The sequence below is a fragment of the Apium graveolens genome, chromosome 1, assembly GCF_009905375.1.
Source record: "Apium graveolens cultivar Ventura chromosome 1, ASM990537v1, whole genome shotgun sequence".
In the NCBI taxonomy this organism is placed as follows: Eukaryota; Viridiplantae; Streptophyta; class Magnoliopsida; order Apiales; family Apiaceae; genus Apium; species Apium graveolens.
The window spans coordinates 168,640,161-168,656,742 of record NC_133647.1 but is presented as its reverse complement, the minus strand read 5'-3'; the positions used below and the strand labels follow the sequence as shown (position 1 = coordinate 168,656,742).

General features: G+C 33.1%; 3 protein-coding genes across 7 annotated transcripts; all 3 read left to right on the top strand.

Moving 5' to 3' along the window:
• The first annotated feature begins 825 nt into the window (after positions 1-825).
• Positions 826-3,458, top strand: LOC141670637 (glycine-rich protein A3-like). Of its 5 annotated transcripts, none has more exons than XM_074476584.1 (3): positions 826-976; positions 2,214-2,552; positions 3,029-3,458. In XM_074476584.1, the coding sequence occupies exons 2-3, from the start codon at positions 2,252-2,254 to the stop codon at positions 3,247-3,249; spliced, it is 522 nt and encodes a 173-aa protein (XP_074332685.1). In that variant the 5' UTR covers positions 826-976; positions 2,214-2,251; the 3' UTR covers positions 3,250-3,458. The 5 variants fall into 5 exon arrangements, with proteins under 5 accessions (XP_074332685.1, XP_074332706.1, XP_074332691.1 ...); XM_074476605.1 differs by having other exon boundaries at positions 899-976; positions 2,195-2,552; XM_074476590.1 differs by lacking the exon at positions 826-976 and adding an exon at positions 1,015-1,164.
• Positions 3,459-4,613: 1,155 nt separating this feature from the next.
• On the top strand, positions 4,614-5,380 carry LOC141670669 (uncharacterized). The gene is made up of 2 exons (XM_074476622.1): positions 4,614-4,804; positions 4,952-5,380. The coding sequence occupies exons 1-2, from the start codon at positions 4,651-4,653 to the stop codon at positions 5,152-5,154; spliced, it is 357 nt and encodes a 118-aa protein (XP_074332723.1). The 5' UTR covers positions 4,614-4,650; the 3' UTR covers positions 5,155-5,380.
• An 8,579-nt stretch (positions 5,381-13,959) lies between these two features.
• On the top strand, positions 13,960-14,643 carry LOC141670629 (uncharacterized). Its single transcript, XM_074476574.1, has 2 exons — positions 13,960-14,170; positions 14,253-14,643. Exons 1-2 carry the CDS (start codon positions 14,023-14,025, stop codon positions 14,450-14,452), a joined length of 348 nt encoding a protein of 115 aa, XP_074332675.1. The 5' UTR covers positions 13,960-14,022; the 3' UTR covers positions 14,453-14,643.
• Positions 14,644-16,582: the final 1,939 nt, after the last annotated feature.

The following is a 16,582-nucleotide window of genomic DNA, read 5'->3' as shown; positions in this document are numbered from 1 at the left end:
GTTGAATGCATTCATGCCAAAAACTGACTTGCGAAAAATGAGACTTCAATAAAATTAAGGGCCAGGAGGTTTGGAGAAGATGATGACAAGAATTCAATTCAAAATTTGATAGTGGTAGATTTGAACCATGTAAGTGGAAAATACAAAATGTTATATGTAAATCTTTGTATACAAATATGATAAATACAAATTGAATACTGGAAGTGAGGGAATTGAAGTAAGGAAAAATAATGAGAATTGAGAATAGCAGTGTGAATTCGACAAATTTTTAGTTGAGAAATTTTTTATTGCAGGATAATAATTTTTTTTGGCAACCTATTCTTCTCCGACCTTGTATCCAAATAAGACAGAGGCTCAATCCAATCCCACCTAATCTAACCAAACCTAACTTAACCCAACCTAATCCCAATCAAACAAAGTCTTATAAAATAAATTAATTACTTTCGATTTATGATGTATTTGAAATTGCTGTTAATGAAAAACAGCTTAAAATCAGTTTGGTAAAAATTAAAAGTTACTTTTTTGAAAAGTGTTTTTCATCATGGTATGAGAGTAAATATGCTTCTCGTGCTATTGGAAAATATTAATTTTCAGTTTTTGCAAAAAACGGCTACTGATTTTATCATCAAATTTCATTGAAAAAATTATTATTTTAATAATTTTTTACATCAAAATATATTAATATCAAAAATATTATCAAACATTAATTTTATTTTTTTAACAACACTGTACAGCCACTTTTTAAAATCAATCCCCTGCCATCCAAAAAAACAGCATGCAAAATGGGGAAAACAAGCCAAATACGTGTTTGAAAGTAAATTAAAATCCGGTTATTACACGCCTAGAAAAACGCCTAAAAAATGAAAGATACATACATCTATTTCTTAGTCCTTTCTATTCCATTCACATTTAGATAACTACTTTTTCTTACAACATCTGCATTTCAGGATTCTCTAGCATTCTTCCTACTATATCCGTAAGGCTCTTTAATTCTCCTTTTTCCCCTGAATTTTACGTTTCTTGTATCATCATATATGGTTGCTTACATATTCATGGTTTGGTTACATGCATGAAGATAAGTCTTTGAAATTCCTATTACATTTTAAAATAAAAAAAGGGCCAAAGTGATTGGTTGTTGAAATCTTCTGCGTGTGCTTCACAAAGGTACATTTTACTTGTTTTGATGGATTAAAATCGAATTTTGAGAAATTTGAGAAATCTTCTTGGTCTATATGAGATAATCTTAAAAGTATATAAGGGATAGATGATAGGGAAATTATCCACGACCAACTTGGCTGAGATACACCAGCCGCAATATTACATTGCGGGCTGCCGCAATGTTTCATTGCGGCGGCGGGTGAGTGCACCCGCAATGAAACAATGCGGCTGCTGTATCCCATCCAACATTGGGTGGGGATCAGTTCCTAGATGATATATTAAAGTCTTGATCGAACCTCAAGAACAAATTCTTCGTGGTAAGATAACTAAGGTTGTGTAGACAGCACCTTTCGACAAGAGCCGTATGCGCTAGGTACTTTCTTTTCCTGATATAATCATTTGAAGTTGTGATCAGATTGAAATTTTGTAAATGGTTAGAATGGAAGTTGGGATGCTATAATTTTGGGGATGGATGATACATTTGCGAATTGCGATGTAAGGAGCGATGGTTTTGGGTTTCTTTTACATGTCAGTTGAGCTTTCTCTCCGAGTGGAAGGATAGTATAGAAGGGTACATTATGGATGTTTTATTTTACATAATATATACTGATAGTTTTATTTTACATAATATATTTGCTATTAAATACTTTTGATTTGAGTTTTTATTGTTTAGAATACCGAAAAATAGAGATGACGCTAGATCGAATTTGATTCCTGTCTTGCATTGGCAGTGTTCTATTAATTTGTTGCTAAAATAAATGTGGTTTGTGTAAATTATGAAGGAGACTTTAAGGGTCTAATGATAGATTAAGTACATACCTTTAGAGCGGTATGCTTCAGATGGTACTAGGTTATATACCAACTTTAATTCAATGTTCTTCTCAGCATGTTAAGAAGCATTTTGCATTTTAATTATCTATTGAAATGAAATTAACTCGATTAGTTGACCGCTTCTTGCTATTTTACTCCAGATGTATAATCTGTCTCCATGATAGAGTGCTTATCTTGTTCAATATGCTAATCCTTGTTTCACCAGTTTAACATTATCTGTACAGGTACAGAGTATCATCACGAACCTCTCTGGTAATGAATAATGGGTGGTGGCAACGAACATAACGATCAAGATAGGGGAATGTCTTCGCATGGTAATTATCCTCCAGGGCAGTACCCACCAGGAGGTGGAGGTTATCCTCCCCAGGGATATCCTGCAGCTGATGGAGGGTATCCTCCACAAGGGTATCCTCCAGCAGGCGGGGGGTATCCTCCACAGGGGTATCCTCCAGCAGGTGGGGGTTATCCTCCACCAGGCAACGAACATAATGATCAAGATAAGGGAATGTTTTCGCATGGTCATCATCCTCCCCACGGCTACCCTCCTGCTGGACAGCATTCAGGTTGTAGTAATTGAATTTCTACTGTTGTTTCATAGCTAACTTATTTCATTGTGAAAAATTATTGTTTGTTCCTCTCAGTAATATATTAGTATGCTCTACTGAAATATAAAGGAGCACAAAACATTAGGGGAAATAATTTGATTTAATCATGCGGTCTGTATGTGAGACCACTGCTGCTCGCCCAGGCAGTGGCATAGGCAAGAGGCACATTTAAGCAGAGTTTGTCTGCCTCAGGCCGCAGCTGATGTGATCCTCTTCAAAGAGGTGTGTGCCTCGTGCTCATGGACTTGGTTTGAGCCGAGCAATAAGAGGCAGGAGGCTCATAATAGGCGAAATAATCTGTCTGATTATTTATAAAATGAGAACCGGGTTGAATATGTGTTCTTCTTAAATTCAGTTTCTCAGTTTTGTTGACTTTGCTGTTCTCTTAGATCCGGGCCACTAATTTTTCCTATTCTAAATATAATAAATATTAGGTTATGGAGTAGCAGGGATGGTCGCTGGTGGTGCAGCAGCTTATGGTGTTCATCACATGACTCATGGACACGGGCACGGACATGGTGGCTATGCGCATGGCCCCATGGGCATGCCAGGCATGGGAGGCTATGGCCATGGAAAGTTGAAGCATGGCCATGGAAAATTTAAGCACGGAAAGCATGGGAAGGGCAAGAAGCATGGATACAAAAAGTGGAAGTAATTTCACCCAAGTGTCTTAAGTCATGGCTTTTTGATTAATAAAATAACAGAAACATTTCTTGTTTGCAGTCCTAGCAATTTGCTAGTTTTCATTTTGGGCCACAGTACTGCTGAATGCTCATTTGCAGTACTGAGGCCTGTTGTTAATTGTACTTGTTAATTTATGGATTGTTGTTACTTCTTTAAGAATCAAAGGGGTTGTACATCTCACTGATTGAGGTTCTTTTATTTGTATAAACTATATTTTGCTCACCTTTTATTTGTATAAACTATATTTTGCTCACCTTGTAGTTTTCCTCCGGAGAAAATGAATGTTTAAAATCAAGGTTAGACTAGTCTGTCTAGCCAAGTCCTGAAACTGCAGGTTCCTTGTCTTAGTTTTTAGATGATTCTTCTTGCGCCTTCTAGTAAATTATTAGATAACATATCAATCACGTCACAGGGACACATAAACTTCATGGGATGTTTAGGTTTTAGTTTTTTTTGTAAACAATTTTTATTTCGTGGCATTTAGAATGCACGTCGTACTTTTACTTTAGTGATTTTTCTGTGCTGGTATGTATAATGAAAGGAGAGCATATGGCTTGTTCCGGTGTTCTACTGGATGCTCCTTGGAGATGGTACCCTACTTATTCTCAAGGGTTAACTAATTTCCGAAGTACTGTTAAGGTTGAATAAATTTGTTTATAGCTAATTGATTTTCTGGCCGCTGTTAAGATTCAGAGAAATGCTTTACTGTTTTGACAGAAAGAGGTTGCTGGTAGGCTTTGCCTTCTGTATTTAAAGTTTGGATATAGAAGAATTGCAGGTCTCCGATGTGCTTTCATATGGCATATAACATATAACCTGTGATACAGAAGAAAACATATCGTCTTCAACTGAAATTTTCTTGTAAGAATGTTGGTTGCAGATTATAAGATAAGATGACGATCTAGGTTGGTCACTGATCAGTATGCAAGAACTCTGATTTGATTGATTGCAAGGACCAAGTCCAGCATCTCTAATGCACATAACAGAAAAATGTTTTTATTCCAATACCATTTATAACTTAGCAATCAAGCACTGAAACTAAAAAATTTCCAAGTCATATGCACACTAGTGCCCCTCAGAAACTTGACGTCCCACTCAATGATTTGTTCACACATCAAATAAATGTTGCTTTATTCTGTTATGTTGTTAAATTGGAACTAGCCCATTCACCAAGTCCCATCAAACAGCTTACTTCTCAGGCTAGAAAGATTAAAGAAAATGTTGGCATATTCTCTTCACACTGTAACATTCGTGATTCTTGAGTAATTTGTAGTATTATAAGTAAAGATTATTCCTCACAACTCTTTGTTTCTCCTATAAATTCTAAATCTAGGCTGAGTTAAGTTTCATCAATCTATTTACTGGCAAAGAAATGTGGGGAAGTGGCCATAATCATCACCACCATCATCATGGACAATATCCGAGCTACGGGGGCTATCCTCCCCCGAGCTACCCTCCCGTAGCTGGATGTCCTCCACCGACCTATGGACCATCCGGATACCCTCATGGCTATTCCCACCATTCAGGTAAGTACACCAACACACAAACACAAATTCTGCCTGTTTAATTTAAAGACTGTAAAAATTATGTAAAGGCAACACAAAACAATCTACTGTTTTTTTGTATGTTGATGTTGGTTCCTAAGACTTTAGAGTGTATACCAATATATTCAGGCCATGGAACTGGTGTAGTAGGAATGCTTGCTGGTGCTGCAGCCTCATATGGTGCTAACCATATGGCCCATGGCAACGGTTATGGTCACGGTGGTTATGTCCATGGCGGCTATGGCGGGCACGGTGGATACTATGGACACAAACATGGCAAATTCAAGCACGGAAAATTTGGAAAACATGGGAAGTTGAAGAAGTGGAAGTGATCCATTTAAATCTTCTTTACTCATCATAAAATCTATTAATAAAATTACAAATAATACACTATGATATAAAATTTGTAACATCATCCCTCTAATATCTGGCTATTGTACTAAAGCATTTATTTTCTGAAATACAGTTTGAACTATTTGTGCTTGTTTGTATACAATCCAACCTTTGTTCCATTTTCTCACCGGGAGAGTAATAATAGTTTGTCAAGTGTTGTGTATACTAGCATATATGCTTGTCACATTTAGAGAAACATAATCATATATATAATCCCTAGCATGATACTTAAGAATTCGGCTTTCTGCAGTGAATGAAACCAAATAATATCAAATTTTCACGAGCATATGATAACGTTCAGTTTCCTCTGTAATACCAAATAATTACTCAGAAAGTGATGGAAATTATGGATGCTCTAAATTACAGAAAGAGCGATGATCATCGTACTTGATGTTAAACAAAATTGCTAATAATCTTAATTCAAATACCTTGCATGCACCGCAACATTCTTTCACCAAAAAGATCACAAGCAGTGATCCTTCTCTTCCTTTTCTGCAGAGCATTAGATCTCGTTTTGCCAATTTCTAGTAATTCCTCTACAAATCTTACCTTTTTCTTCTTCAATTTCCTGGACTTAATTTCTCGGCCTTCTTCTTCTTCACTAGAATCGTCCACCTCTACCACATTGTCCATCTTCTTATGATAACCATTATTATCACAATTCAATGTAGTTTTGCCAACACTAAAGTTTCTTCCAGAATCATCGGATTCAGAATCATCAAACTTAAATTCCCCATTTTCCAAATGTAAAGCTCTCATCCTACGTTGAACTTCTTTCACTCCATCTTCCATTTCAAAATCATCAAAACTGAATTGCCGATTATTCAAACACAAACTGCTTTCCTCATCTGTTCTCTCGAAATCCTTAACCTTAACCTCATTCTTCCCAACATTCCTTTCATCGTCATGACGTGCCTTTCTCTTCTTTCCACACTTATCCGAAGATTTAATTTCTTCATCAACCCCTCCATATTCACAATCCAGATGGAACTTGCATGCAGATTTAAGAGTAGTATGTTGTCTCTTACCATTTGGAGGAACATACTTTACCTTAATCCTGTTGCTAAACTTGTCTAAAGTGTTACGAAAAGTCCATCCAACTGCAGCAAGATGTTGCTTAGCTTTCATTATAAACTCTTGCAAAACTTCTTTCTCAACACCATAACTATCAAGAAAATAATAATCTCGGATTGCTTTTGGATTAAACACAGGTTCTACATCGTGACATCCTAAATCATTCATGCTTAAGAAATTTTATTATTATGTTAGACCAACCTCTCTTTGTTTCTCCTCCCTGAAACTGTCTAATGTTGTCACATGGTTTACAAATCTTGCAATTATTTGATATATATCTCCAATATTGTGATTTGCATTATCTCATTATCTGGTACCATTTTCTGTTTGTTCAGCTAGTTTCCTCATCTCCAAACTCTTTTATGTACACTGTTGGCTATCATATATCTTTTTATTGGCTAAGTGAATAAATTTTCCCTTCAAAATGGGCAAGTATTTTGAGGCATATATCTGAAGTTTTTCTACGGACGGCGTGTCTGATTTATTGCTAGTTAACTAATTTTTACTTAATTAATTATGCCTATAACTTTTACTAGTTTAGTTTAATGCGTGCATGTGATGTTTTGAAATTTTTTAGTATGAGTTTATTTTTATAATAAATAATATTTTTAAATTTAAAAATTTATGAATTGATATTTAAAAGTTGAATTTTATTAATTCATTTAGTCATCTCTCATAAAATTTTATGTTTTGTTTTATTTTTAAAATTAATATATGTTTTTTCCACTCAATAACTTTACTATAATATATATATATAACTAATTATTGATTTCAGAGTAAACTTGCAAAAAAATATTTTACAAATCTCGTTCAATTCATGTAAGATTTAAAAATTAATAATATTTTCAATTTTAATTTAATATTACTTCAAAAATATAATTACTTCAAATACTTATGAAATGACAAATTTGTAATATGTTTTAGTTTTATTTAATTTTAACTTATTATAACATTTTAATATACAAATTTGTAATGTGTTTTAGTTTTATTTTAGTTTTTAACTTTTTACGACATTTTGATATCTTACCTTTAATTTCTTATTTTACAATTTTTTGGTTTGAATTTATTTTTACTTTATGTAAATTTTGGTTATATTATTGAGTCGAAATGTTAATAGATTTAAATTTTATCAATTGCTAACTACTATTAAAATTATAATTATATCTTACATTGTTAAAAATTAATTTTGAGTATCTATCGTGAGTTGTGTATAATGTGTTGGTTGTTGTGTAAGTTTATGTCTCTTCTTCTGATTACAATATTAACCTAATCACTTATTCTAATTATAATGTTAACCTAACCTGACGACCAAAACTTACCACATTAACTCCCTTACTCCAATTATACTTCTGGTGGTACTAAATTTCATTTCACCACTATTTAGTTTAATCATAGTTTAGCCCTTTCATTCCGACTAGCTGATCCGGGCTACGTTACATGTACTTTTAATTAAATTTTAATTTGGTTTTAGCAAGACATTTAATTTTAATTAAATTTTATTTTTGTCGGCTTAACCAATTATATCAGTCATGCGACACTATTAATATATGTACACTATTAATATATGCATAATTTGGATACTAAATGTCCTAAATAATACAAGCTGCGAAAATGATCCTAAATAACACTTTAAAATATCGAATAATTTAACGTTTAATTAAAACTCTAGATCATGTAACATTTTCGCAGAGATATCAAATATGCTACTCTAAAGTACCGTTTTGCCAAACCCAGCCATAGGAAGCCCAATATAGGAAGATGCCACACAAACTAGCATTTTGAGTTTAAACTTTAAGTGCTAAATATTGTAATATTACAATGATAGTAACATTCCACACAAACTTTATATCACACGATTGTTGATAGTCTTATTTATCTCACTGTTACTTGTCCGGATATTGCACATGATGTTCATATAATTAGTCAATTTGTCACTTTTTTTACTACCGTACATTGGGCTGCAGTTCTTCGTATTCTCAGGTATCTTCGAGGGACTCAGTTTCAGAGTCTTTTGTTTTCTTCTAACTCATCTTTAGGGTTGCGTGCTTATAGTGATGCTGATTGGGCTGGTGATCCAGAGGATCGTAAATCCATAACTGGTTTTTATATTTTTATTGGTGATTCTCTTATTTCACGGAAGAGTAAAAAATAAGATGTTGTTTCGAGATCGTCTTCAAAAGCTGAGTATCGTGTCATGGCTTCCACTACTTGTGAGATTGTTTGGTTACGTCCCTTACTAGCAGATTTGGGTGTTAGCCTTCCTATTTCCACCTCATTATATTGTGATAATAGGAGTGCAATTCATATTGCACGTAATTCGGTATTTTATGAGCGCGCTAAACATATTTTTTAAACATATTAAAATTGATTGTTATCTTACTCGCCATCATGTGCTGTAAGGCACTATCTCTTGCCTTTTGTTCCTTTTTCGCTTCAGATTGCTGATATTTTTACAAAGGTTCACTTTATTTCGCGATTTCATTTTTTTATCTGACAAACTCTCAATGCTCATTGTTGCAGTATCGTGAATTTGAGGGGGAATGTTAGAATATATATTTATATTATATATATTAAGAAATTTTCGGTATTTAGTTTATATTGATTTTCTAATATAAGTTCAAACATTTATTATAAATTCTAAGTCGATTGCAATAAAGTTTTATATTCGTATTTGTTGTTTGAGGAAAATCGTAACAATACGAAATCGGAGGGTTGTTGAAATAATAGAGCAATTTAGGTATAATTGTGAGATTAGGGTTAATGAAAAAAGAGGATGGACTTGGGAGGCGTCTCGATTTGTCTCGTTGTATCGGATCCCTTTTCCAAGATGCTTGCATACCAATTTATATTGGATCAAGCTTATGCATTTCTGTGAAATTTGGGCTTATCCCTAAGAGACTTTAGGGATGAGTTTCGTTAATGTGGTAATTACCGATTTTATCTGATTTAATCTGAGCGTTGTGACATCTTCCTGATTTGAAGAATATCGTTTAGAGATACTTTCCGTTATTGATTTATTGAGATTGATTTTTTTCTCGTTTCCTCGAGAGGATAACTTGGGCCTTAAGCAATTAATTATTAAACATATTTAATAATTAATAAATTATGAGATTATTAGAAAATATTAGTTATGCCAAAATATGGCAAAACAACCACCCCCAGTTTTTCAGTGTAGTTTGCTGTAGCGGAGAACTAAACATTCTTCGATCGCGCGAAACAACTGAAAATCAGTGTTTAGTTCATAACATAGAGCACCTTCGTGCTCAAAACAATTATAAAATGCACGTGCGAGACCATGCAAGATCCAAAAAAGATACATATTTCTCTTGTTCGTGGTTGCGCGAGCACAAATTTATAAAATCATTGTGAATATCATTATTAAGTTAGACTTTGACGTAGACACTCTTCAAGATAAGTATAGTAGCGGATTGTGAAATAGTATTGTTGAGATAAACTGCTAGTATTATATGAATGTAATAAGATTAACAAACATGCCTTCAACATAAGATAATGTGGAACTCCCTACCTTCAATCTCTTTCTGTACTTGAGATAATGTGAAACTATCGACCTTCAATCTCTTTCTATACTTGAGATAAGGTGAGCTCGCACCTTCAATCTTTCCATTTGTAATCTTTTTGCCTATCTAGGCATAAGGTTTTAATAATAAACAAGTTCACAATCCATATTGTATATCCTTCCAAGTGGTTGTCTCAGCTACCCAACTTAGCAATTCCAATTCACAAGTTTGAAAATATTTTTCGACATATATGTACTACCGCGACAGTATATGTAAAATATTTTAAAACACAATTAAGAAATAATAAATATGTTAATTTAAAATTTTCGCGATATTTATTGTTCCCAAAAATAATTCTCTTTCTTAAACATTTTCCCAAAATTATGCAACTAGCATAAATATTTTCTATTTCAGAAATATGCAGCTCGTACGATCTTCTAAAAATCAACAATTCTCTCAAATATATATCTCGTACGATATTTTCAAAAATATATGCGTCGTCTAAAATTAGAATGATACAATAATTTTACAATCATAAAAATATATGACTCGCACGAATTAATATTTTTCTCTGCATAAAAATATTTAAGAACACAATTTTTACATGTGTAGCATATTATAATTAATTGCTTAATATTAAAATAAAAATTCGAAAAATTATCTTCGAGTTTTTGGGTCACTTTACTTGTTAGCTGCCTTGCTCCTTCCATGCATGCCCTGCTTGTGTTCGACAATACATCGATTTGTTGGTTGCCTTTATTCTTGATGTACATCGCGGGTTCCACAGCAAATTACATCCTTACCTTGTTTTCTTTTAATCTTCATGTTTCAAGTTATGTACAAAGTTTCCTTTTTTTCTATGTCTTCGTGCGTGACCTTGCTAGTTACTTGTCCTTTTTTTCTTTTAATGCCATGTTTGCATGCCGCCCCCGGGGTCTTGTGATTCACCATGAGACTGACTTTGCTACTCCGTGTTGCACTGCCTGGGCTGCGCCAAATTGTGTGTTATTGTATAGCCGTATAGAATAGATGTGCCACTAGTTTTTTTTTTCATTATTGGTAATCCGCATCGACCCCCCTTTACGGATAAGCCATAAACCCCACGAATTTTGTAAAATTTATTCGTCCTCCTCGAATAATAAACCTCTCATTCTAGCACCAAATGTTGTTGTAGAAATTTCGTAACAACACGAAATCGTAGGGTTGCTGGAATAATAGAGCAATTTAGGTATAATTGTGAGATTAAGGTTTATGATAAAGAGAGGCTGGACTTGAGAGGTGTCTCGATTTGTCTAGCTGTATCGGATCCCTTTTCCAAGATGTCTGCGTACTAATTTATATTCGATCAAGACTACGCAGTTCTGTGAAATTTGGGTTTATCCCTAAGAGACTTTAGGGATAAGTTTCGTTAATGTGGTAATTACTGATTTTATCTGATTTAATATGAGCGTTGTGATATCTTCCTGATTTGAAGAATATCGCTTAGAGATATTTTCCGTTATTGAATTATTGAGATTGATTCTTTTCTCTCGAATAACTTGGGCCTTAAGCAATTAATTATTAAACATAATTAACAATTAATAAATTATGGGATTATTAGGAAATATTGGCTATGCCAAAATGTTTATTGAGATTGATTCTTTCCTCGAGAGGATAACTTGGGTCTTAAGCAATTAATTATTAAACATAATTAATAATTAATAAATTGTAGGATTATTATAATATACTAACTTAAAACCCGTGCGATGCACGGATCGCCCAGATTTTTTTAATATTATATAAAATTTTAATAATATTTTGAATTCAATTCTAAATTTTATTCATTTAAAACTTTAAATGTCATAACTTCATGATAATTATATTAGTAGACGTATATGTTCATAATTTTTTAGAACATTTAAACTTATTTAAAGTGATAACATTGCATTGGTAGGGGAAATATTATTATAACAAAATTATTATTTTATTGAGGGTAAAAATATGATGTCTCCATTATGTTAGGACCTTAAAAAAATATTATTTTTAACATGGTGATTACTTAATCGATTAATTATAACTTTATAAAAGATATTTGAAAAAGACAATATTAGAGATTGAACGATATAGTTTTATTGATAATTATATGTGTACTTACTAAAAATAATTTTTATGTTTTAATCAAAATTTGATTTTTTTAGTTCACATCAATAGGATACGAATTATACTTAATTTTATATTAATTTGATTTATCTCGAATAAGTGGTTTACATTATTTTATTTTAACCCGATGCCGAATACACCGACCAAATAAAACTAATTATTTTTAGTTTTATTTTATTTTATTTTAAAATCTGGATCAATAAGATAATTTTGATTTAGACTGAATAATTAGAATATATGATTTTATTTTTATTGGTCGAATTGTATTTTTATTTTAGTTTTGTGTTAATCTGAATTAATTGTATAATATATTTTTTTATCCTGAATAAATAAAATATATTACTTTGTTTATCCAAGTTCATTAATATAATTTTTTTAGAAGAATTGATATTATTATTATTTTATTTTAAACCGACTCACATTATATCAACTAAATCTTAATAATTATATTTAATTTGTTTAAATTTAATTTAGCCTAAAGTAATAAATTAGAATAATATAGAATTCGATATGAATTAAAAAAATTAAATTGGTAGAAGAAGTTGGATTTAATATAAATTATAATGATATAAAGTTTGATATAAAATATAATTGAAATTGGTAAAATAATAGAGGAAGTTGACTTCAATAAAATTAGAATTAATCGACCCAATAATTAAAATTAGAATAATTAAGGCTAATAATGGAAGTTGACTTTAATATAATTAAAATTGATCGACCGAATAATTGAAATTAGAATAATGAATATAGACCCAATAATTAAAATTAGAATAATTAAGGCTAATAATGGAAGTTGACTTTAATATAATTAAAATTGATCGACCGAATAATTGAAATTAGAATAATGAATATAGACCCAATAATTAAAATTAGAATAATTAAGGCTAATTAAGTAATTAAGTAATCAGAGAACAGGACGTTCATAAACTTTAACATAACTAACTCACAGGACAAATTAATGTAAGAGGTGTACTGTAAGGAACATTGTGGAGGCAGCTGCTGTTAGGAATGGAAGCTTGTGCTTTCGAGAGGGACCCATATGTATATATATATTTTTTGTGAGGGAGAGTAATGAATTTTAAGATTAAATGATGATATTGTTTTTTGCCATTACATTGCTCTGGCCTATAAGTTATCAGTCATTAATCTTGCACTCTGTTTTAATGTATGCAGACTACGTGTTTCTTAAGTTGTATGTGAAGATGCGGGTAGTGTGTTTCATGTCCAATTCACTACAAAGCTGTCAGTGTTCACTCTTGCACTAATAGGAAGGATCGTGAGCTTCCCAAGCGTTGCAATTGGAAAATCTATGTTATCATCTTTTCATGGTAAAAGTTTATGTTTTTATCGATCTCAGGATGATCTACCTAAACCAGGACACAACCACCAAGGACTGCCGGGGCACCAGTTTCTGTCCAGCTTTCATGACAGCTTTGGTGTCATTGTGACGTTCAGTATTTTATGGTTATAATTATATTTCTTGTCGCATCAGATTAAATGACGATGGTTAAGATTTGAACCTGATTCCAGAATACAATTTTTGTTTCAAAGGTCGATTATTCCCTGGTTTGGATGCTAATTGATAGTATGCTTTCTACTTTCTGTGCTTCAGTCATGTTTTAAGCATTTGCTTCACCCCATTTACCTACTTGTAAATTTTACGTGTTTGTCAAGTGAAATTGTCATGTTTCATGGAGAAAGAATATCTACATTGGTTGAGAATATATATAGGCAGGTGTTGAGAATACATCGGTTGAGAAAGAACATCAATATGCTATTTTACTTCCCTCTCATCCGAAAATCTAACACGCCAAAAACACGTTTAAGAATCAAAATTGATAGCATATATTCCATTAATTCCCAATATGTGAAGCTGGACATGTTATGACTCCATACAGATAAAAAGTAATATGAATCTCTTTTCCAGAGAGGTGGAGTAGCGGCTGTATGGCTGGCTATTCTTTGGAATCAGAATGCCCCTCATTTCCCTCTTATAAATGAAGCTTACACTTGAGCTGGTATCAGGCAGGGGCATCCAACTCAATATAATTTCTTGTGTTGGGAGAGAGTTTAGAAATGTGGGGATCTGGGCATAATTCTCATCACGGTCAATACCCTTATCAGGGAGGTTACCCTCCACAGAGCTACCCACCGGCTGCGGGATATCCACCACAATCCTACAACCATCAGCATGGTTATCCACAAGGTCACATGTATCCCTCAGGTATGCTTCAAACTCTCCCTCTGCTATCTCTTTTCACTTGGTTTATTTGCTATTTCATTCATTTATCTGCTAAATGTTTCAGGACATGGATTTGGTGGTCTAGGTGGAATGCCAGGTAACATAGGTGGTTATGGAAACCACCAGGGTTACAGTCACAGTCATGGTCACGGTGGCTACGCTCACAGTGGTAGCGGTTACGGACACAGTGGTTATGGGCACGGTGGTCATCACGGAAAGTTTGGGAAAGCTGGAAAGATGCATGGATTTAAGAAGTGGAAGTAATCTTATTGATGCAAGAAATCATCAGGACTCTTAAGACAATATTGCCAATGTATACTTATCTAAACATTAATGTAATAAAGGTTGCCTAGTACTATGATGTATCCACATGACGCATTGTTGGGCAAACACATGTGCCACAACAATTGTCTTCATATAGTTTCTAAAGGGCAATAACACATTATTTACCTAAATTACATGTGTTGTATTCGTAGTATCTGCATTGTGGAGAGAAGAATTTCTCAACAGACTCACAAAACCTTTCTGCAACTAATAATTCTACAACATATTGTTGTACAAGGTTTTTCCATAAGTTTGAGTGGGTTTGGCGATTTAGGAGGCGATGTAATGTATAAGTTATCCGGATAGCAAAAGGGAACATTATCAATAAAAAAATGCTCCTTAGAAAAGCTTTAAGGTCGTTCTGAATTTGAACTCCTGCAAAAGCTTTAAGTTCATACCTGACTCTTTAGAAAGTATACAAATGTTTTCTGTAACTTCTAATTATAGAGGATGTCCCAAGAAATAAAAACAATGACCTCAAAACCAATTTTATAATAACTCAAGTAAAATGCTGGACAGTCGGCATTCATTCACAAACAAATACACTTGTGTCTAGAAACTGTTTTAATGTTTTTAAAAACAGAAAACAGTTTTTAGCATTGAAGCCAAAAGGACTCTAATATCCCAAAATTCTCTACTACCCGTAAAATTGATCAATGCATAGCCCTGATCACAAAAAAATTTCCATAAAAGAGACTTTCCTGTCAACGACTCATTAATTTTAGCTAAATCAAAACAGTGATGTCAACCACCCAAACAATAGTAAAAAGCTGAAAAACAAAACATACAGAACCAAATTTAATTTGTGACACAAAAAAATTAACAAGAGCTGAATAACTCGTTTACTGCAATGTAATAAACCCCCCGTAAAATCTATAGTATGAACCACTCAATCCTTCCATCGCTCTCCTAATTTTCTTATAGTCTTAAATTCAATGATAGGACTTTCATGATATTTTTCTTAAAATCACACCACCATCATTCTGTATTACTTACCTAGTTTTCCTCCTAATGACAAAAGCTATAGTGGCTGCAGCTTGCGAATCATCCTTCAGATTCATAGATATAAATTGCTCTTTTAAACAGAGATTGAAGTGGAAGACCCCGCAATAATGCACTGAATGGCACAATATGAAAATATGGCCCTTTGTGGCACAGAAAAAAAAACGCGAAGGCTTCTTGCGTTTCCTCTTTTTTTTACAAAAAAAAAAAAAATAGGCCTGAAAACGCATTATAAGTTAGCGCTACCGTCAGTATAAACGTAATATAAACTTGCATCTCCAAAAAACGTCACATGGAATTGCGTTTACACTGAAGTAAAATAAATTTCAGTACATGTTTTTTTGACTGGGAACACACACGTAGATTGTGCCCTTTTCCTGTGAAGGAACTAACACTGTTGGGTCCACTATCTGACCTTTCCTTTAATGGAATCACTAAATCCAAATTAATACTAGGATAAACATAGAAAACGCTAGATAATATAGTGTTTCTTATAAGGGCCATTTTTTTAATTATACTCTTTTGGGCATTTCCCCTTCCAATAGTGACAAATGGGGCCATTTCTCCGGTTAGAAGCCCATAAATTATCCCAAATTTTTTCCCGACTCTCTAATGAGGATAGGTGTTTGGCCTAGCTTATTACCAGAGAACGACAAAATAACTAGCACCAATCAGTCGCCCACAATAAACATCGTAAAGATAGGGTGCTGACATTTGGACAGCTTACACGAAAACATTGGCCCGTGAAATCACTTATATGGGAAAAAAGTTACCATAAGAAATTGAAGCCAAAACTACATAAAAAATATCAAAACTGTATATGGTAGATAAAAAGAGTTAAATCGAATGAAGATAGAGGAAGGATTGCTTATTCAAAATAAATTTCAAGGTGTGCAATTATAGGTTTGTGGTGTGCATATATCAGCACCCAAAAATAATGCACAGATAACAGAGTACTAAACATATATAATAACTGCATATAATAATTAAGAAAAGAATTTTTCTCGTTGTGAAGTATAGAGAACTCGCAATATCAAAACACAACTACATGTCAACGGAGAACAATGA

What these genes read in the sequence shown, in the direction of transcription:
- LOC141670629 (XM_074476574.1), top strand. Translation starts at nt 14,023, where the DNA reads ATGTGGGGATCTGGGCATAATTCTCATCACGGTCAATACCCTTATCAG. An exon ending in AGGTCACATGTATCCCTCAG is followed by an intron (nt 14,171 to 14,252) that starts GTATGCTTCAAA and finishes TAAATGTTTCAG; the next exon opens with GACATGGATTTGGTGGTCTA.
- LOC141670637 (XM_074476584.1), top strand. Translation starts at nt 2,252, where the DNA reads ATGGGTGGTGGCAACGAACATAACGATCAAGATAGGGGAATGTCTTCG. An exon ending in TCCTGCTGGACAGCATTCAG is followed by an intron (nt 2,553 to 3,028) that starts GTTGTAGTAATT and finishes AATAAATATTAG; the next exon opens with GTTATGGAGTAGCAGGGATG.
- LOC141670669 (XM_074476622.1), top strand. Translation starts at nt 4,651, where the DNA reads ATGTGGGGAAGTGGCCATAATCATCACCACCATCATCATGGACAATAT. An exon ending in TGGCTATTCCCACCATTCAG is followed by an intron (nt 4,805 to 4,951) that starts GTAAGTACACCA and finishes CAATATATTCAG; the next exon opens with GCCATGGAACTGGTGTAGTA.